The sequence below is a fragment of the Budorcas taxicolor genome, chromosome 4, assembly GCF_023091745.1.
Source record: "Budorcas taxicolor isolate Tak-1 chromosome 4, Takin1.1, whole genome shotgun sequence".
NCBI classification, from domain to species: Eukaryota; Metazoa; Chordata; class Mammalia; order Artiodactyla; family Bovidae; genus Budorcas; species Budorcas taxicolor.
This window is the reverse complement of record NC_068913.1, coordinates 80,664,601-80,687,517: the sequence shown is the minus strand read 5'-3', so window position 1 is coordinate 80,687,517 and position 22,917 is coordinate 80,664,601. Positions and strand designations below refer to the sequence as shown.

General features: G+C 42.0%; 1 protein-coding gene across 1 annotated transcript in view; it reads right to left on the bottom strand.

The window, feature by feature from the left end:
* The window catches only part of GLI3 (GLI family zinc finger 3), a 312,258-nt gene extending 289,697 nt beyond the window's left edge, over positions 1-22,561 (bottom strand). The window contains exons 1-2 of the mRNA XM_052638613.1: positions 22,551-22,561; positions 8,313-8,476 (exon numbers count right to left, since the gene is read on the bottom strand). Coding sequence (XP_052494573.1) covers positions 8,313-8,436 — 124 coding nt within the window. The 5' untranslated portion in view covers positions 8,437-8,476; positions 22,551-22,561. The remainder of the gene's footprint in view (positions 1-8,312; positions 8,477-22,550) is intronic.
* Between the last annotated feature and the right edge of the window lie 356 nt (positions 22,562-22,917).

The following is a 22,917-nucleotide window of genomic DNA, read 5'->3' as shown; positions in this document are numbered from 1 at the left end:
GACGAAGCTACCATTTACGGAACCATGTGGGAATGGTCTCCTAAGATTTAATAATTGGGATGGAACTCAACTTTCTACAACTAAAGGGGGGGAAAAAAGAAAGAGACCAAGAAGAGGAAAGAGTCAAAGAAAGGGGAAAACAAGAAAGTGAAAAAAGAAAAAAAAAAAAAAAAAAGGCAGCCTAAGTCAGAGTAGGAATAACTTGTACAGAAAAATTTCTCCTACCTAAGATGAAGTTCTATCTGTAAAAGTAAAGGGGAAAAGAATGATGTTACCAAAAAAGAAAGAAAGAAGAAGACTTAACAAAGCTTTCGATATTTTTCTTCTGGGTTACAGCAGCATTAAATGTTCTGATTCTAACCCTCTCCTGCAATTCATTCATGGTAGCAAAACAACAAAAAAAAAAGCCCTCATTAATATGACTGCCTTGTAGTTGTAAGTATAAAATGGTATTTTCAACTGGTCTAAAAGAAAACAATATGTTGATTGGGACACTCAAAAAGGACAGGCAATGATATGTTTTGGGCAGTTTTTAAGAACATTTTAGTTCTACCACTAATTTAATATGAAATATTTAAACAAAAAGGAAAAAACTAACAGTGAGTGTAACTAACAGAATTTAAAAACTCATGGATTTAAAAAAAAAAAATCATAATACCAAGCAACTCACACAGTTCTAATGCATTTTCTTATCAGTTACTCTTAAGGTTAACTATTACTACACTGAATTTAAAAGCAAGTATCTATCCAAATTTGGGGAGGGGGTTGTTTTGCATGTTGATTGTGGTAGTATTTTTAGGACTTAATGGATTTGTCAAAACTCACAGAAGTGTATACCCCAAAAAAAAGTGAGTGGTGCTGTATATAAAGTTTTAAAAACAGACAGAAATTGTGGATTTGGCAAGATTTCCATGTAAACACAGTAATGGGAAGCTTTTTGCTTTCACTATCACCCCACCTCCTTCTCTGCCTGGGACCCTCAGGGTTCCCAATGTTCAAGATGGCATCTTCTAGCATTCCTGGAACAGAGCTCGCCCCTCAAGTAGGGGCTCAAAGCAGTACCTGGCTGAAAGCCACCAAGATACTTCCACAGAGGGACACTGCCCTCCCACAAGCACCATTTTGACCCTGAGTTTCCACTCTTTGGTTGCTGTTGCTGATTCTGATCAGTTTATTTCTGAAAACATGAAATACCCACATCACTGGGTCACAAGTAATCAGGGTAACCCAGAAACTTTCCACAAACAGAACACATCATGCTGTGGCTTCTTTTTACTCCCAAGCCTGGAAAACCGCAGCGAGATCGGATTGAGTCTATTCCTGATTTCTCTGAGCACCCAAGAACTGTCCCTTTGGAGAAGTCCAGTAGCCCCACACAAGAGAACAGAGCAGCTCTGCCCTCAGGGAAGCCAGTCAGCACAGTAGTACTGATTTTACCCCATAATGTGAAGGCACGTTTATGAATAAGGAATAGCCTTACCAATTTGATTCAGTAAATCCAACTTGTACCAATTTTAAGACCAATAACTTAAGGTACTGTTTCCTGAGCCCAGCTTCTATCATCTCCTTGTTTGTTAAGCTCCATCCTGATGACCACCACTTGTAAGGATTTTCTGTAAGCCAATACCCTCTAACTGCCTCAATCAAGTTAAAGCTTACCCAAGGACAGATTATCAACAAATGATACTATGTTGAAAGGCGCGAGATGAAAAGTGTCAGTGAATTAAATCCTTCCATATTTTGTCCTGAATTATTACTATTAATAGTAAAAGTATTACTATTAGGTATAATAATAGCTATTATTACTATTACTAATAATAGCTGCCATATTTGGGAACTCACTGTGCCAGCCTCCGAGATGTTAAGCACTTAGCCCAAGATCACACAGCAATAAAGTGGATGCCAGGAAGAAACCCTGGCATCCACACCACTGCTGTGCTACACATGCCCCCTGCCCCACAGAGCTGAGGGAAGTTCCAGCAGATCTGTGTACTGTGCAGGCTGGGGCCCTGTAAACCCAAAACACTGAAGGAGGATGAGGTGGGGGCAGAGAAAAGACAAACCAGGTGCTATGCTCAAAAAGTTTCATGTTTTACAGTAAAGAGGGGAGGGATTGAAAAAAATGGGGCACAGGGAAATTTTAGAAGTGCAGCTAGTCTATAGGATACCATAATGGCAGCTACATGGCATTATACATTTGTCAAAACCCACAGGACACACAACAGAAGGAATGAGCCCTCGTGGAAACCATGGACTGTACTTAACCATCATGCATCAATATTAGTTCATCAATTGTAATAAACATTATGATACTTATAAAATGTTAATAATAAGGGAAACTGGGGAGACAGATATGTAGGAACTCTTTGTACTTGATGATGAATTATTTTTCTGTAAATCTAAAACTTCTCTAAAATATAGTCTATTGATTAAACTAATAGTAAATAAAATACTCTCCTCCAATTCAAGCATTATTAGGTAGTTCCCACATAGGACACAAGACGATATGGAGAGAGAAAGAGCTGAAGCGCAGAGCTGCATTTGAGAAGAAGATAAACATGCACTGATGTTGGGCATAAAGGCCATTCTATGGTGGAGCAACATGAGTGAAGAGGAGCCCTTCAATTTGGATAAATCACAGGTTAGAAATGGAAAAGCAGAGTTGTAGCAAAGCAGACTGGAGAGGCAGAATGAGGTCAGATTTTGGAAGATTATCTCACAATATTAGGCAAAGGGTTTTGAATTTTATTTCACAAGTAGCTGGGAATCACTGATGGTTCTAGAGTAGGGGTATAGCATTAAAAGATTAATTGGGCAAGAGCCACTCCATGAATCAGGGCAGAATGATTGGAGAGGTTACTTTAATTGTCTACGCATGAGGTAGTGAGGTTTGAAATAGTATTGTGTGGTAGGGTGGCCTGAAGGGACACATGGGTGAATAATTGCAGAGGAAAATCTACCAGGACCTCAAAACTGGCAGGACACGGGAAGCCAGAGAGAGGGCGGGGTCAAAGGTGATGGTGCGGTTTCAAGCCTGGGTGACTGCAAGAAAGGCGATACACTCTGCCAAAATAAGAAGACAGAGGTTGCCAGGTTTAGGAACACATGGGTTCCTGAGAGCTCAAGAGATTGTCAGGGCTCTTATGAGAATCAGATTATTCGTCTTGAGTTAGTTGGTTTAAAACCATGAAAGCTCTTTGAACAAGCATAAAACTTAATGCAGCACAAACTACTCTATAAATGGGTACCACTAACCTGAAAGGAAACAGTTTACCCCTAAAAAGGAATCAAGAAAGCAGATGCACTGTATGTTGTTTCTAATATTAAGACAATATAAAACCAATGTTAGTTTTCAAAGTTAAATCAAAATAAATTTTCTCAAAATTATCTTTCCATTTTCTATCTTAAGAAGGCATTCAGAAGGAAGTTACACAGATTTTTGTGGTGGTGTTTGTTTTTTTTTAATTCATCCTTCCTTAAGATGTTTGGTCACTTTGAGGATTTATTTAGCATCTTGAACTATTTTTCAGACTTCAGCAAATTGAAAATTACAAAAGTAATTTTTCCATTAATTTCAAAATCTATGTGTATTTTCAAAAAAACATGATCCTTTTTGTTTTGGATTCATAACATTTAATTCATTCCCATGCTTTGTCCTAATAACTCTGGCTAATATTTGCTAAGCTCTTACTATGTACAGGCACTGCCTCATTTAATCCTGAAGATCCTGTGAAGTGGGTCTGATTAGTATCTTGCTAAACAGATGAGGAAACCAACACTTTGAGAAGTGAATTTGCCCACATTGATCAAGCTAAGTCCTTGGTGTTGCCAAAACTCAGCTCAAACTTTCAGCCTAAACCCTGGGGTATTCCTATCCAACACCCCACAATGTGAAAACATGTTATCCGAAAGTCCTTTCGGTCCATCTGTCATGTGCCAGGAAATGGGATGTGGCCAAGAAAAAAGGGATTGAACATCTACAGGGACAGGCAACCTAAAACTCACAATCTACTGGCTTTTTGGTGTGAACCGTCCACCCATTTCTGAGCAGAATTAGGTCTATAAACTCTTACTATAAAAAAGGTCAAAGAGACAAGAGATCCTGGTGGTGAACAGCTGACAAACTCCAAACTCTCAACAAGATGCTGAGCTATCTTATTCCCAGCAAGGAGACCAACAGATATTCCAATTAATACTCATAAGAGTTACTGGACAGTTTGAAAGAAAATCACAAGGCCAGGAAGCAATCAAAAGTTAAAGTTTAAAAAAAAAAAAAAGCATCTCCTACATATTTGCCGACCACAACACTTTCCCCTTAGAAACCTCAAAGAATATTTTTTTAAGCAGAGGAAAACCAAGCACTTCTTTTTGAAATAATCAAAGGGAACAGGGAACTTCCTCTCCCTTATTAATCTATCAGCTTTGGTTTCACATTGCATCACCATTAAGATAATACTTTCTGCTTTCTATCACTTTAAGGTATGTTCCCGATAACTATCAGATCTGATAAAAGATCCCCAAGACCAGGACCTACATACGTTTATTATTAGTTACTTTCTTTTTTAAAGCAGAGTAGTAGGTTAATGAGAAATATCAGATTACCTCTTTAAAAAAATAATAATAAACCAAAAGTGAGACAAAACACCTCACACTGAAAAGTCAGCATCTGCAATCATCAAAGGAGATTTAACAGGACAATGAGAATGTTTAATACACTGGGACATCTAGATTTAAAAAAAAGTCTGTTATTTACAAAATACAACATGCAGCTTAGAAACTAATGAATTCATTCCCCAAAAAAAACAAAAACAACAAAACAGATCATTAAGGCATTTCATTTAAGGCACTAGCATATTAACAGATTGAGAGATTTTTAAGTAAACAATGACAACTAAATATCTGAGTGCATACTTTTTATGTGAAAGACATCATCCTGGATGCCAAAAGTGATCATTTACATGTCAACTGCACTGAACAAATATTCAGAAAACTAAATGTCCTCTCGTCATTTATGTTTAATAGCTAACACTAAAGCTTAAAATCAAACTATAGCATGTGAAACATACACTGTGGTTCCTGAATAAGTGTAATGAATGCTTCCTATGTTGATATAGGTTCTTAAATGTTACAAAAATCAATTTGGCTCCACATAAGGTACAAAACAGCTTTTCACTTGTGCTACTTTCAAGTTCAATGTTGAGGCAAATCCTTCCTTAAAATGTTGCTTCAGGTTTTTGAACCATACATTTTGGTTGTGTGTATGTGTACATTTAAACAAAACATATGACTGTTATTCTAGAAGCAGATACTCAGCTGAGAAAAGTAAGAAAACAAATCTGTAAGGACATGCAGAGGAATGTGCGTGGTTTGGCTAGAAGGCTCCACAATCAGGAACAAACTGCAGCACATAATGGCTGGAAAAGTTAATTAAGTCAACCCAACACAGCACCAATAACAAAAAGTTTTTGTCTGTTTTCTTTCACTCTTGAAATTGTGGATAGGAGAGAAAATACACAGGTATGTCCATAATATACCTTGGTATGGAACTTACTTTTAATTGTTCATTTACAAATCTCTAAATTTCACAGCTTTGTAAGGAAAGGCTAAGAACCCCCTGGAAACAGTAGCAATTGGTACTACATACAGTAGGATCTAAGTAATTTTCATATCCTTTATGTGAACAGCCTCGGTAAAGGTATCCAACCACTTCTGAAATGTTTCAGAGAAAAGACAAAACTGACAAATAGATGAGTGACCATGGCAATGACAGTGTGCCAACCTTTAAAAGCCCACCTCCCACTAACTCTAAAACCCAGATCAAACCCAGACCACAACTGATGGCAGAGGGCAACATGCCACCAGGTAGAGAAGCTGGCAGGGCCATTCCACCCCCGAGCATGATCCTAGTCCCAAACCTCTAGAGGCTCTGAACTAGTTAGATGCCTCCTGCAGAGACATTTATATGAAAAAATCATTACCATTATTAGCTTTGCTTATGTAAAGCCAACACAAGGAAAGAAGTTTATTTTCTTTCATTTTACTTTTTCTTGTCTTTAAACTTATTTGCTGGTTTCCTTGGAACCTTCCAGTAGGATTGCCACTGATGTTTGCAAACACCACCTCCATTTCCCTTTATTTGATCAGCTCTTTATGCTATCCCCAAATCCCTTACCAGAAATCGAACATTGGAAAAAATGGTCAGCGCTCACAGGGCTCTAGGAAGGCTATCATTCAGGAAGGAGCCCTGCAAACCTGACTAATGAGCTTTTGCCCCCAGATAGGATGTTTTACACCCACTTAGAGAGTACAAGAAGCCAGCCTGATCAGGGTGGAAAACCCATGGAATTCAGATTCAGTCAGTTCTGTGGTTATCTGGGACTCAAGGACTAACGTGTAAACTGTGACTACTCCTTCCCTGGCTACTGTTCCCCGGCGGCTTCCTGGCTGCCAGGGGCTGATGAGGTTAGCACTGTTCCCAGGCACCCGAAGGAAGCTAATGGGGACAACTCGTGGTCAGAGTGGCTCAAGACAAATGTGGCAGCACCAAAAACCTGCCCAGGATGCATTCTGGTACCAGAGTGGCTGACTTGGCAGCACCTTCACCAAGGATAGGTCGCTGTGGTTACTCTGCTGAAATTCACAGAAAGGACAGTGGCTTACGGAGGCTCCAAGTGGTGCAGCACCAGCTTCTACCCACTTACACGCCTCCCCTGTTCTCATGCACACACTTACACACAGGCTCACTCACCCAAACACTCACACACACCACTAAAAAATTCCTATTAAAATTCCCAAATCACCTACATGGCATAGACTGACTCTAGGTCTGAAATAATAGGCGTGTCCAATTTTTACAAATTCCAGAGAAAAGAAACAAGGGCCACAGGATGCTTTTTTAGCGAGAAAATATGCCTTCTATAATTCCACTGGAGGAATAACGCAAAAAGTTGGTTCCATTAAAATAAGCTCTAGTCTTGACTTGAAAGACCACGAATCAAGGGAGAAATAGAGACATATTTTCTTATGTACGTAAAGTAAATTCATTATTTTAACTCAGATAGAAATGGATCTCCTATAGATCAAATCAAAATGGGACTCATTAGTCAGTAGGTTTAACAACAGTCCCTCCCTTCGCCCACCCAAGCCGGCAGTGCACACTGCTTACACTGGGGAAGGGGGACAGGTGAGCAACACATAGGCACAGAGAGCGGGACCAGACAGTGCACAGATCGGACAGGAAAGTGCAGCTTTTTTACTGTATGTCTGCACTTATAGCCTAAGGTTCTGGGCTGTTACCTTCCAAAGCAGATTCTGACCCTCCCATTTCATTGCATGTAAAAAGTTAGAAATCGACCTAGGCAAATCTTTCTTGGAGTAAATAAAACACAAACCCACAGGGAGGGAGGGAGTGGGTTGGCTCAGCAGATCCAAATTCATTTACCCCAGTATGCAGTGTCCAGGACTGGGAGAGCAGGCCAGCCCATCCTTCCCAAGGACACACAGCAAAGCAGAGTGCAATTCATGAAGGCCAAGGGTGGCTATGAAATCTACAGAAAGCTAAGGCGCTGATGGTCTTAAAGCAGGCACAAAAAGCAACGACGGGAAGTAAAGGTTACCATTAACTTATTCAGTCTGTTTTTACCAGAGGTGGGGTCTGGAATTTATTTTCAAGGCTCCATGCTTAAATTGAGATGCCTTTCAGCACTATGCTTAAAATATTAAAACATACAGCAAAGAGAAACAGTGGCTTTCTGTTATCTCTGATCGCAAATTAAGGACATTACCCTGCATCTCAGAAACTAGATGAGGCTCAACCTTCAACCACTACTGAAGGGTCAACCATTAACAGCTTTTGAAATATTTTAAAATGGACTCCTTAGGGTGTTTGGGGGGTTGGCAGGGGACCCTCTCACTAACTTGGACAAGACAGCGCTCGTGTCTTTTGTAATAACTAATTACTAATTATCCTGATAAGTGGAGACTTCCGATGTGAAATGCAAAGTATTTTGAAGTCCTGCCAGACTCATCAAGATGATTTCCAAAATGCCAAAACAGGAACTTCCTATAATAAATAACCTATCACATTTACATCTCAAATTAGAAAATTTGGAAGAAAACATGTAGTTTCACTGCCAAAATAGAGATGCCTAAAGCTTGCCCATCCCACGCCCCTCCCCCCACCACCTCCATTTATGTTCTTTAGCCTCTCAAAAACAAACACAGGTCCAGGTGCAAATGCTCAATTCACGAGGAATGCCAAGCACAGAACAGGACTGCAGGTTTGGCTGCAGGTAATCCCCGTGGCCGCTCACCATTGGAAGTGGTGCTGGAGGCCACGGCTTTCTCGCTGACATCTGGACGAGTGGGGCATTTCACTATGGAATTCTCCACTTTCTTTTTCTCAGTGGTCGTCGAGCTCTGGGACTGGGCCTCCATGACGCCTTCTCATTCCTTCAGCTCTGGCAACCAGGAATCCCTGAAAAAAATCCACAACAGCACCATCAACCTCAAATAAGATGGAGGAAAAAAGAAATCCCAAAAGCCACTTCGCCTGTCACCTGAGGAGCATTAGCCAATTCAAAATCAGCGTAGGCATCAGCCTACAGCTTCAGCCAATGTGAAATCTGGACATCCCTTCCCCACAAGTTTTCTTACAAAAAGGCCTCAAAGTTCTCATAATAAGCCAGCTGAATTCTGTCTACATGTGCAAAAGGAGGACAGAGGCACTTGTCCATAGTGTGGGACTTTTCCCAAAATCCTACTGGGCATTTCCTATTAAACGGTCTAAGTATCTCCATTTCCAGCTGTGATTATGGTGAGAAACCCAGTGTCACATTACTCCTTCAAGCCACATCTCCAAATGTCTCCGACATTTATAAGAAGTTGGCCAATTTTATAAGAAAGGGAAGTAGGACAACTTTCTAAGCCAGGGACAGTTTTTAGTTATTAATTAGATGTTTTAAAGACTGACTGACAAGGCCTTCCCTGCCATCCAGTGGTTAAGTTTTCACCTTCCAATGCAGGGGGTTGTGGGTTTGATCCCTGCAACCTGGGGGAGCTAAAATACTATATGCCTCATGGCCAAAAAGCCAAAAAAAAAAAGAGAGAGAGAGAGAGAAAAAAACAATATAACAAATTCAATAAAGATTTTTAAAATGAGCCACATTAAAAAAAGAAATCTTTTACAAGAAAAAAAGAGTGACCAACGGTTTCTCCCATCCAACTCTAACTCAAAGCTTTGAATCAGAGGACTCTGGTCAATGATTTTGCTTTCCTCACTAAGATATGTGAACTGCAATACACCTCTTAAGCCTAATTCATTCAGGAAAACCATATTCCTGAAGCTTTCTCTAAACAGCAGAACATTTCCATTCATTGAAGTTGCAACGACAAGGTGGCAGAACAACACACTCTGGATCCCACAGGAAAAGGCAAAAGATCACGGACAGCAAAGGCTAGAACCACTTCAGAAAAATTAAAACTCAGCTAAAGGCAGGGCAGTTAGTCTGTCTTTCACTGGTGTCATTCATGTGATAATCACCCTAGCTCATCATTCATCAATTTTCACTCTGGTTCCTGTTTCTTTTTTGCAGTCATGATCCACATCAACAAAGAATACAAGAAAAGACAAGTCCCCTCTCTACCATGTTTCCCTCAAGTTATCTAGATTGTGGCCATTTCTTCCATGGAGTCATCTGCCTATCTTCTACATTGAGCAGATACCACTGTGTTCCATCCAAACAATTAGTGAAATAAACTAGGCAACTCGGTCATGGACTAAAAGTCTTAAAGAAACAGATGGAAGATTCTTAGTCAAACTTAACTCACATTTGCAAGGGAACTGCAAATACTTTCTTATAGTACAAGAAAATGCATAATAACTAACTAGAAAAGCTGAAGGCCCAGAGGCCTCGTGGCCCTGGAGCAACAGCTCTTCCAGTAACTTCTACATCTTCTCCTTGATTACCCACTGGCACTCACTGAAAAGCACACAAGTTATTTGAGAACAGCTTTTCTAGAATAAAAAAGACAAAAAGACACCCTAGGTTAAATTTACATATCAATTATAAGATCCACTCCAAATTCAGAAACATTATTCAAAGAGCCCAACGGATCACAATAGTGAAAGACTATAGGCCTTCTTTTCTGAAGGTTGCCATGGTGCACAAGTCAATGGGTAGGGCCTGACTGATGTCCCCTGGAGTTGTCCAGCGCCTCAGTTTCCTTGTGGCTCAGCTGGTAAAGAAACCACGTGCAATGCGGGACACCTGGGTTCAATCCCTGGGTTGGGAAGATCCCCTGGAGAAGGGAACGGCTACCCACTCCAGTATCCTGGCCTGCAGAATTCCATGGACTGTATAGTCCATGGGGTCACAAAGAGTCAGACACAACTGAGTGACTTTCACTTTCAGTTTCCTTCTCTGTCACAAGACAGTGTCACACAGTGGGACTTAACCTTGGGGGTAGTGGGGTGTCCAATCTTCTTTAAGGAGATGTTAAAACTTATGGATCCTCTCCCCCCAGGATATCCATTTTTTAATAAAAGACATTTAATATTTATTTTTATTTATTTGGCTGCACCAGGTCTTAGTTGTGGCATGTGGGATCTAGTTCCCTGACAAGGGACTTAACCATGGCCCCTTGTTTTGGAAGCTCAGAGTCTTAGCCACTGAATCACCAGGGAATTCCCCAGAATAGACTTAAACACACAAAAAACTGTCCATTTGATTTTCAAGGGATCACAGGCCCTCCAACCCAAATCAAGAACCCTTGAAAGAGAAATTCTCAACCATCTCTTCTAGCTCTACCAAACCCAGAATAATTCTTTAAATTTTTTGAATGCTCCCCCAAAATTGATTTATACTTGATCTTAGCCAAAAGGCCAAGAAGGGATCTAAATTGACTTAAGTATCATGTTTAAAGCATGCAATTAAAACCATTCAACTTCCACAGCACTGTTTCTCAGGGTGGTACAAGCGTCATCTGAATCAGCCTTGTTTTGTTTCAGTGAAACATTCAGAGTTGCCAGCCTAACCCTGATGCTTGGGGGTGGCCCCTGAACCTCTATTTCAAACAGCAATGGTGATTATCAAGATCACTGAACTTGCAGACATGTTTTTGTTCACCACTCTGTACTCAGTGCTGTAGGTCCTCACTGAAATCTTTGCAGACTGGATAAACTAAAGAATGAAGTGCTGAATTCCAACAGCCCATCCCAACCACCATCCTAATCAACTCTGCATCTGTCTGGAATCTTTGCGGAATGTCTGTCTTCTCCTCTAGACCCTAAACTCCATGAGGACAAGTCCCTGGCTATCTCCCCACCACCTCATACGTGTAAGAGTGCTTACTAAGTAAATACACAGTCCAACAATGATCCTGTGACTCAGTTCATCCGTCTTCAATCTTAACTGCCATTGACTTAGCTACGTATCTTTTCCTTTGTAGCCAGTGTTTCTTTGTAAACTGGAAAATTATATAAAAACTAAAAACTTTTAACAGGAACATTTAATCAATCAAAACACTCCATTTTCAACCATTTTGGATAAAGAGGCACTTATTATAACTGTTTCCCTCAAAACACACATAGAGTTTTATCAGTGCAATCTGGATGGAGTTTACTGATACCAGACACAGAAATCAGCTAATGGAATAGGGGGAAAAAAAGAGAGAGAGAGATGGGATTCTTGGTAGGAATTCAGTCTGTCTCTTCCTTAGGAGAGGAAACTAATTAATAGTAGTGGGGAGAGGAGTCACCAAAGCTCCTTGACAAACTTGGTTTTTGTGGAGTTGTTGGTTTTCCCCCAAGCAAAGGACTTCATTTTAACAAAGCAATAAAAACCCTCCAAATACTCATCACCAGAGAGAGGCTCCCAAGAAGAGGTAAAGCCCCAGGCACTGATTGAAATCACACTAATTAATGGTCTTGAAGAATACTAATTTCTCCCCCATCCTCCTGTTCAAAATGGATTTTTTTTAGAAATAAGCCCTTGGTCACTCAAAAGTCTACCCCCTTCTTCTATTTTGACAACTTATTTTTGGATCTCATTAGTTAGTAACTAATTATTTAAAAGTGTGGTTTATGCTTGGAACAGGGCTATAAAAATGGCAACTTGCCAAGGCAGACATCTGCTTCCTGTATATCCCTATAAATTATATCAGCTTCTTTTAACTGATAAAAACCCAACTTTGTCTCTGTCAGTTACAAAGGAGAAAGTTTTCACATTCGAGACTCTCACACCTCATCAAAACTCTGCCTGAAGAGTTAGTGAGCAGAAAAGAGTCTGCTTCTAGCTGTGGTGGCAATTTTTTCATAGGATGTTCAGCAGAGTTGGAAAACTCAGTCCTCGGTCCTGAGATAAAGCAAAGAATGAGGTACAGAAGTGACCAGTAAAAATTCCTGATGGAATCCTAAAATACACACAACTAGGGCAGTAGCCTACAGGACTCCTTTTAAAACTTGGCATTTCTTAAATAATAAAGTAGAATTTATTTAGAACATAATTCTGAAGGAAAATTTCGGTTCTGCTTCACTTCAAAGATTTTTCTCTGAGGAAAACATATCACTGGTTTTTAGATGTGAATGAAATGCGACTTTTGGACCCAATTCCTTTTCTTATAAAGTCAAACTGTTCTCCTTCAATCCTTTTCACCACTGCATTACACACAAGATTTGCTGGCATGCCCCTTGACTCTTTATGCTTAGGAAAAGAAAAAAGAGAGAAGGAAAGAAAAACTATCTGTAGTTGATGTTTTGAGTCCTAGCAGCTTGGGTATATGAAACAAAAAAAAAGAAGAAACGAAGAAAAACTGCTCTCATAGGCCTGCTAAAGCTTGATGTTTCATAGGTAAATGCAGGAATGAAAATGCCTTCTTGAAAATAAACAGTCCTGGCTTTTCCCCATTCAACTAACTGTCCCTGATCCTTTTGTAATTTCCCGGAGGCCTAAACCCAGAGCACAATTAATTCCGGACCCTCTTTTAAACCTAATCTCTCTGTTACCAGCAACCTGCCCACAGGTGGGTCTTTCCTTTCTAAATTATAAATCTTAACTTGCATCAAAAGAAGACACCGTGTCCTGGAGTCACTGACCATGTGATGCTGTAGCGCACATCTCCACTGCAAAGGCGACCAAAGAAAAGCTGCAACATGTACCAATTTGGAGAATGGGGGAGGGGGTCTGCATTGGAAATAGCACATCCCCCATCCCACCAAGCCTCAAGGGTGACCCTCCCTTTTGACTGGCCACTTGGAGCTAGTAATAAAGAAACTTTCATCTTTGCAAAGATGTTGTCATCTTGCATTATATATATATATATATATATATATTTTTTTTTTTTTAGTAAGCAGTGGGTTGTGGTCTGTGCCGCCTGGGAGCGGTTGCATCTTGCGCTTCCACGGTTTCAGGGTCCGTGTTCTCCCCCCCATTCTCGGTGTCAGTTCTTGCCGCCGCGGCCTCGGGGCGCCCGCCTCGCCGTAAGTTCCCTCCCCAGCGCGGTAAGGCCCGGCCGCGCAGCACTAGCCCTTTGGAATATGCAGGCTCCACTCTTATCCGCCTTCCAGAAGCGTCGCCCCAGCGAAAGGGCAAACAGGGGTCGGGACGATCAGAACCCCGCAGGGCCTCCGCAACCAAAGGAGCGGCCCTCCTCACTCTGCATCACCCAGGTCACCCGCTCGCGGGGAGGATTCGCGAGCACTGGAAAACTGCACAACTGGTCCGGCAGAATCCCGAGCAGACAGTGGTCGGCAGCGGCCCTGAGTGCATTCACATGGCTGTTTCACAAGCTGAATTCGGGGAGATGCAACTTTCTGGGCACTTGGCAATGCAATACACTGTGTGTCGCTCTACATTAAAGGACGGGGGGACACTTGACATCTTCAAGAAACCGCACTGGCTGGCGCTTCACATAACCAAACTCCTAACTTGCTTCAGAGGCTCTTGACCTGGTTCCAAATGTGTTCCCACATCAGCTGCCCTAAACCGATTAGGTGTGTGAGTGGTGAAGGGGCAGGCCTATCTCATGGGCTTTCTGTGTGACAGTCCTCAGTGGAGTTCCGAACTTCAACCACGAAGCTTTATATAATAAATGGAGAGCATGAAAAATCACCATTCTGCCTTTCCCCTTGCAGATCTCTGCAGTGAACCCTGGGATGCACACACGAGCAGGATTCTGTGAATGAGTTAAGTCCTTAAAATGTTAAAATAATAAAAAAAAAGAACCACCAGTGCTAAAATCAACATTTGAAATTATGTTTGACCTGTATAAAATGACCTTCTAATCGAAGATGAAATGAGACAGTAATTCTAAACTAATAATGCATCCTTTGTGAACAGCAGACTACTTCATCGGTTTCCCTAATCCAGCTGGTTTATTTTTCAGTGTCCTGAATTTGGGATTTTTTTTTCTTTCTTGATGCATTTAAAGATTTAAAACAAGTTAAAAGCCTGATTAGTGGCAACCTGATCAGTTTCTGATCAGTTATGCCAAGGCAGGAAGAAGGCATTCTAGGAGACAGGGTGCTTTTGAACAGCATGGCGGATTAGGCCTTCAGTGAGAAATTATTCCCTTCAACTCAGGGAGCTCTTGCTGAAAAGGAATAAAGCTTTCCTCCAGAGAAAGTATCTTTACTTATACTTGTCCATATGTTTATAAGCTGAATGATCTTCCTAATATGCTGTTTCAAAAATCCAGAAGGAGCCTGTGTAGAGATTTCTAAGAAGCTTCCATCACATCACAGAAAAGTGACATTTCTCCCACCTATATTACTTACTGGCAGATTAGCGGCTTCTTCAAGATACTAGCCTTGGAACAACCATTTAGGTAAAATTTTCTATTAAATAGTTATACCTTCCTGCAGCATTCAAATTCAGTTCCTAAATCAAATGGCTGCTCTAGGAAAACATTTTTTTAAAATCAAAAAGCACAAACTAATACCGATTTTAACTTTAAAGCAATTCTGGAGCAAAATTTAGGGAATCTGAAACATGTCAGTGGGTTTCATATAATCATGCATTACAGAAAATCTCTTACAGGTTTGTAATATGGTTGATGCTTCCTGGCACTCAAGGTGTCTTTCTGAACTTAAAATCAATTAGATATGCATAACCTCTGTAACACATCAAGATTTTCCAAGATTCCTATGGCTTCCTCTCCCTTCCCTGTCTGTAATGCCTTTCTTTCCTGCAAGCTGAACTTCATAAGTTCTTAATGAAATCTTCATGAATTTTTAACTATATTTTTAAATGTGCAATTATTTTACATTTACATGTGATCATATTCCCCCATAATTAGGAACACCAAAAGCCTTAACTGCAAATAAGAAAGCTCCTCTCTGTTCAAGTCACCAAAAATGGTCTTTGGTAGCCTAGAGGGGTCCCCAAATCTGCTACCTATTTTTTTCAGATCTTTCTTTCCCAGTTTCTGAAGCTCCTAATCTCAGAGAAGCAGTATCCATGATAGGCCTACCCAAACAGAATTACTTGAAAAGGGAATGGAATTACTCTAAGGGAAAATAATTGCCTATCTATGGATTAAGTGAGTTTGGTTTTAGTAGATTAACTACATCTCAACGTTTTAAAAAGCCTTATATTTAACTTCAACTATTGAAAATCTTATTTGACATGAAGTCATCATTGCTACTAGCATTAAAATCACAAATGACGTTTTGTATGCCGGTGTTCCTTTTCTGCTATGTGTACTTAAAAGGAAAGATCATCAGCTAATCTAACTTTTTCAGGAGGACTTTATGAGAAACATCTGAAGGATAAAGGTCTGTATTTAATACTTGTTAGTTACTGTTTCTGAGTTTTGCAAAAACTTTGAAATATCAAGCCAGTGTACTTTAGGTTTGCAGGAAGTGCCCTGCATAGCAGGTGCCATTAAGGAAAGAGCTGACACCCTCATTTTCTGTGGGTTTGCTGGAGACAGACAAGCTTCAGACAGAAAAGGAGATCTATAAGTCAGTTATCAGTCTATAGATCAGCTAAGCTCATGAAAACTGTTATTTCCCTTAAACCTACATATGTCACAAAAAAACAGCACGATTGATCAAAGATGCCCCTTGTCTCACTTCTCTAAAGTTTACAGGAATTAAACATCTTCAAACATTTTCAGAAGGAAAAAAAATGCTAAATTTAAAAATCACCCTAAGAGAACTTCTATAACTTTTGGTTCCTAGAATTAGGTGTGCCTTGACAATCAAGCTTAAGGGGATACAGTACATGTTCTATGAGTAAGAATTTACCTTTAAACCATCACAAATATGGGACTAATACCTGCTAGGTGTTAAAATCAGCTGGAGATACCCTAAAGGTACTTATTTTTTCGGTCTGGTACTGTTCACTGTACTTTAGCCTCCTGATTTTTAAAGTACAGATTCTTGAATGTTAATTGCAATGTAAAAAGCACAGTTTTCAATATTTAAGGATTTTAAAATGACAGTTTACTCAGTAATAATTTCTGAATTATTCCTGATCGACTCAGCCTATAAACTTTACAGAATTCTTCAGCTGTCTTATTTTTCACCTCCTGCCCACCAATCATATACAGAACTGCCAATGAAAACTATACCAAACGATGTACCCTCCCAATGAAACGCCCTGGTGTGGAGTTTCTTTGGAACCTCACATTTCAAACAGCAGATGTTGTCCTGAAGTGGCATGGCCTGGTCCATGCTCCATTCAGGGTTCCATACATCTTAGTTCATTTAGGCTTCATCCAAAAAAAGTCTCCTGAGACTGAATTATTCTTTTTCAAAATATCACAAGATAAAATCGAGAATATGGTTTCACTGCCTCATTCCTTCATTACGGCAATTTGAGAGTTAGTTTTCATCTGAATTGTGAGTTTTCAGTCTCTTTTTGTAAAAACCCATGTAACATACAACTCTGGAGTATTTTTAAGTGTTTTACGCCATCTCCTTCAAAAGTCCAGGGAGCTAAAGCTGCAAATTTCTACAAGAAAATTAACAAATAGGATGTCACACTGGCTTCTGAAGGTACTTCCAGAGACAGATTTAAATAAAATGACACTTAGCTCCTATTATTTAATTTCATTCTACAGCATAAAAATTACCCAAATAGACAATCAGATGTTTAAAACATACTCCTGTGCCTCACACACACACACACACACACACACACACACACATCACCTCACCTCCCTTCCAAAAAAAAAAGTAAAGAAAAGCCCACTAGCTGTTTGAGGCCAGCAATCAATCCAATTTACTGCAGGTACAATTTATATGTACACTGCATGCCACAACAAAACCACAGTGTGATGCCAACAGGGCCCTTAAGAAAGTTTTCCCCTAAATCTCTGGAAAGAAGCTTTAAAAGAAAGCAAGGATTACAGTCAGCTAGAAGGTAGGGAGGGGACTTACCTCAAACCCAGCCAAGCGGAAATCAGAGCAGTAATTCTACAAGTCGACAGAGTACACTTTCAAAGCTATAATGGTGTGAAGAAGTGCTGGGCACCATGGCCTGAAGGCAGCGCTAATACACTGATGACTGATGGCGGGGCCCGGGCAGACAATGAATTTGGGGCTTGAAAACTAACAGAAACCATGCAGCACTTTGACAAATGGGCTTTCACAATTTCATTCATTGAATAACCTTTAAGCACAAAATTGGCTCGAGTTCTCCTGGGAATTATGTGACAGGTCGTTGGACGATGATGTAAGTATTTTCTTTTTTAATTATGACTTGTATGCAAAATGCAAAAGCACCCTAACATGAGGACACAACCCTAAATGCTGCAGATGCATGTGTGGAGCGCCACACAATACTGCCTTTCAGGAGGGGGGCTGGAATGTCCCAATGCCACCTTATTAACTAGGTAATAGCCTGTTCATTCAGTTTCTTTAGAGAGCCATAGATTTCCTGGGACGTTTTGTCGGATTGAAATATACACACATGGAACAAAAAACACTTTCACATTAAAAAAAAAAAAAAACAACCTGAAAGTGGTCATGAGTAGCTAAGTGTGGCACTAAAATATAGTGCATTAGAATTACAAGTAGAAAAAGTCTAATTTTAAGGGGTGAGGCAAAGGAAAAGTGCCTTGAAACAATTGAGACACCACATAAAGTTTGCAGTCGAATACACTTGCCAACACAGTTAACATTCAATTTCTTTCCAACGGCTCCCCTCCCTTTCTTTCCCTGTAAAACTAGCCATTCGATGGAAAAATCATAATTTTGGCAATTTCGAAAGAGAGCATGAAATACCTAGTGTCTCTAAATTAACAAGTACCACTTACTCCAGGCAGCATTGCCTTTAACAGCTTCTAAAAACTTAAGAAAACGATCTTAAAACAGGAAGCTTAGTGAGCTCATAAAACTGTTGTTGGAGCCAGGAACACATAGCATATTTAATCTGCAAACTGTGAGAGTCTACAGTGATTTCAGCAAGATCTGAGGCATGCCCTCAAGGTTTGCTGGGATCTGGGATTAGGGGGTTGATAAGAACCTCTACTGCCCATGGACATGTTTTTCTTCTGCAGTTAAACACAAATGCACAGAGACATTTGACTGCTGCTTGGCGTTACTGCTCAAGTTATAAAAAAAAGCTTTGCAGCTCCTTTTGCTGTCAATATATCAAAGTTAAAAAAAAAATCATCAAAGTGTGAAATTTCATTTAAAGTCTTCGCCAGTCTACAGCTCTATTTCACAGGCCCATCAAATAAAAGTAGAGATGAAAAATACACTGAAAGTACTTGAAAAAAGTTTGTGGCGCTCCCCCTGCCCTGTTGTTGTTTACTCTGTCTCCCTTTATTTGCTTTGAAACTAGAACAAATCAATTTTCATCTGGAAAAATGACAACAGGAAGTGAAGGGCAGCATCTTCTAGTAGCCTTTCATGAAACGACAACCTGAAGTCATTATTAGAGTAGAATCTTATACTTACCAAATGAAATACACACACACAAACAATTTCTTCTACAGTCATGTCAGCATTTTAATTGACTCTCATGATATAAGTTGGCAGAAAATTTCTTGACTCTTCCAAAACAGATCAGACCGACCATAGAATACGGATGCCAGCAAAACTAAAACCTCCTTCAAAGAATTTTTTAGCTGGGGATTTACAACAATTGCATAAAGAAGAAAAGGCTGACTTTTAAGATTATCTACTATAGTCTAAAAGCATTAACATTCCATTACTAAGGTTTTCTTGAGGATTTCATGACTCACTGATTCACTTTTCCTTCAAGACTGGTTTTTCTTAGTACACTACTGTCTCCATATAAGCGAGTGCATGGAACAATGATTATTAAATTGTTTCCTTTCATAAACTCCCAAACCTTATCCTCCTAAAAAGGGGGCAAGGATAAACAGGACAGCTCGCATAGATGGAAGGATCCCTAAATGGCGAAGCACAGACAAGTCTGAAACCCTTACAACATGCAGGTAATTAAGAAAACTGGCCAAGAAACAAAGGAAAGTTCAACTTTTAGGCTGGGGCATCAAACTGATAAATTAATGACTTTCATTAAATAAGTAATGAAATAACTCACCAGAGTCATTTTTTATCAGTACTGAATTTTCTCATTTCTGTCTGTAGTACTTTGCAAATTCAACATACTGGAAAAGTGTATTTATGGAAAAGTGTATTTATGTCAGGGTCCAATCAAGGAATCCAAACATGTTAACGGTACCAAGAATTCTTAAGTATCTGAGTTGAACCTACTAGCCAATTCATAACAATATAGTCTATACCTTTTAAAGTGCTTCTGTGTGTGTGAAATTTCACTGGACACCTCTCACATTGGACTCATTCAGGCATCTGAAACCAAAGCTTTCCTAGGCTGACTTTAAGAATTATATACCCTGAAAGGCTCTCCCCTTAGGCAGGCAGTTTCTGATTAAATAGCTTTTAGTGTAAAATAAACCTCTTCTCTCTATAAGTATGCTATTACAACTAATTTAAATGTTAGTTCATGTTTGTTTTAGGTCTGACTACAGGCCAACTGGCCAAAGTGTTTGTGTACTAGGTTAAGACCAATATTTCCTAACATAAACAAATTCTTTAGATACTTCACACAGTTTACATTGTTAAGGCCAATCACCGCTACTTCAGTATAGCCCCTCAAATGAAATACTGTTCTCCTTTAGAAAGATAGAGTGATTTTGAGGTTATTTCACTACTTTGAAACATAGCATTTTCCTCCTTCAAAATAATCTTGACACATGTAATTAAGAAACTGTCAGACTATTATTAATTTTTAATTTAAAACCTAAATGAAATAATTACAGGAATCAATCAATAAGGCACCTATTCAAATTACAGAGCAATTACATAAATACTCAAAATTAATACTTTAGGCCAAAATTAATACTTTAGGCCAATTCTTGAAGATTTCTGTCTATAATATGCTAAGACACCAAACAACACAAAAAGTGTAACATGGGGACCGTGAATAGTTCCTGCCTTAAATAGAAATGGCCATGACAGAGGCTCCACCAGCTATGCCCAAGGCGCTCAAGCTGGAACTCTTTTTAAAAGTTAATTTATTTCCACCAGACGTATATTTCAGGGATCTCAAAAATCTCCCAATTCTGTCCAAAATCATATTGGGGGGGGAAAACTTAATTATTGCGCATTTCCAGCAAAGGGCTCTGGGGAGGAAAAGGGAGAAAGATAAAGGAGCGAAGAAAGGTGTTTTCTAGAACCAGTCTGGCTAATGCCACTGGCCAGGTCTCTGCACAGCGACCGACCCTCCACACCTCCGCCTAACGGGGCTTTTTTACTTGGAGATGCGGACGGTCCATCATTTCAAACTGAAATGGCAGCTGGAAAATGTGGAACAGCTGGCAGAGAGCTGGGAGAAAATGTTTTACATAAATATATGTACATATAAACTGGCAGAGGGCCACGAGCGCTGTACCCAAGGCCAGAATCTATCCGGGACTGCACACCACGGAGATGAGACCCCAGGGCGGGCGGGAGGAGTCGCCCGAAGGATGCCTCCCGCACAGTCTGTTTACGCTAGGTCAGCCAGGGAAGCGTGGGTCCAGCCGCTCTCCGGACGGCATCTCCTGAAGGAGGTGCCATCGCTGACTCCAGCACAAAGTTCAGGGGAGGATAAAAGGCCTGGCTGTGCGGTGGTGCTCCAGCATCTGGCAATCTGCTTATAAGTCACTTCACAAACTCCCTAAGTTTGGGGTAAATATTTACTCCTTCTCCACCTCCTCCCGCCCATGTGCCCTCCGCAACTCCAGAAAGTAACTGTCCCCTGCAGAGTGATTCATACCCAACTCTGCTCGCTGAAAATGCGACCTCTTAAATGATCATTGCAGGCTCCACTGTTACCCACCTATACCACCACCACCACCACCACCACCACCACCCCCGCATCACTCACTCCCTGCAGCTTCTAATGCTTTCATTTCTTTTGTTGTCTTTTCCCTTACTTTCCTTCTTTCTTTTTTTTTTTTTTAATGCTCTCTCTGGAAAGGAAAAGAAATGAAAGAATCCCAAATCATCCACAGATGGTACAACTTTCACTTTTCTTCTCTTAGGACGGAGGCGCGCCTCTTTCTCCCGGCTCACACCCCACCCACGATGGGAAGCGCAGGCTGGAGGAAGCCCCCCGCCGAGGCGCTCCTCACGCGCACCCACCTCACCGCCCGCCGCCTTCCGCGCCCGACCCCCAGGGGCTAGCGGAGTTCCTTTCAGCCCTCGGGAAAGCGAGTCGGGGCGAGGGGTGCACCCGCCGCGACTGCTCCAAACTTCGTCCCCCGACCGCCCAACTCTGGGAGGTGAAATTCTCCAGCCCGTCTCCGTATGGCCGCCAGGTCAGACGCTGGGAAGGGGAGCATCACGCAGGAGGGGGCGAAGGGAAGACTGGTTCCGATGCCTTACCGGCGGCTCCCGAAAATCTGGGCGCCTTTTGACAGCCATTTTCAGTTTCTCCCGCGCCCCTCGTCGGGGACTCCCCTCTCGACCCAGAGGCGCGGGCGCGGCCGCAGGAGCTGGCTCCCCGGTGCGGTGCCCCGGGAAACAAAGAACTTCGGGTGGGACGTACCTGCGGCGGCGGCGGCTGTCAAGTCCCCGAACTTCCCATAGACCCGCGTCCCGGGCGCGGGAGGGCGGCTCTGGGTTCCGCGCGGCCGCGGGCGGCTCGGGCTAAGGCAAGAGGCCGGGCAGGGCGCAGGGGTCCCCGGCGACGGGCATGGTGCGGCGCAGGCGGCCGCTGGGCGCGCGGGGAGGGAGGGTCGGGGCGGCGAGGGGGCGCGAGGGCGAGTGTGCAAGCGCGCCGGCGGCGGTGGCGGTGGCGTTGCCCCTGCCCGCTCCCGCCCGCTCGTGCGACTCCGGCATCGGTTTCAGGGATCGTGTAATCCGATCCCTTCTGACTCACAGGCCCTGAGTGACAGTTCTGATTTGGTTCACCCGCGGGAGGGAGGGGAAAAAGAAAGAAAGAAAGCCCCCACTGCGCTCCCCTCCTCGCATGCAACCGACTTTCTGGAAGAAGGTCCCATCCCGGCCTGGAAACCCGGCTGGCTTGGAGGCTCCCCCAGTCCCTACCCGCGCAGCCTGCGCTACTCACGGGTGGAAAAGTTGTCCTCGGCTCTGCTCTTCCCTCCCTCGCGCTCCCTCCTTCCCTCCTCTCCTCCTCTTCCCCCTCCTCCCCGCGCTCCTCCTCCCCCAAGTTTTAACAGATGTTGCCGGACTCTCGGCTCGCGCTCGCGCTCCCTCTTCCTCCGCCCCTGCCCCCGCCCCGTCCCTTTTCTTTCTGCCACTCTCCGGCGGCGCGGTGGGGACGCGCCGAGCAGCAGGACGCCTGCCACCGCAGGGGGCGAAGTTGGGAAAACTTGGGAGGAGTGCGGCTCGCCTTACTTTTGCTTTCTCGCTCCTTCCTGGCCGCGCCAGGGCCCGCGCTTCCCCACCCGCCGGGTCCCTGCTCCCGCAGCGGG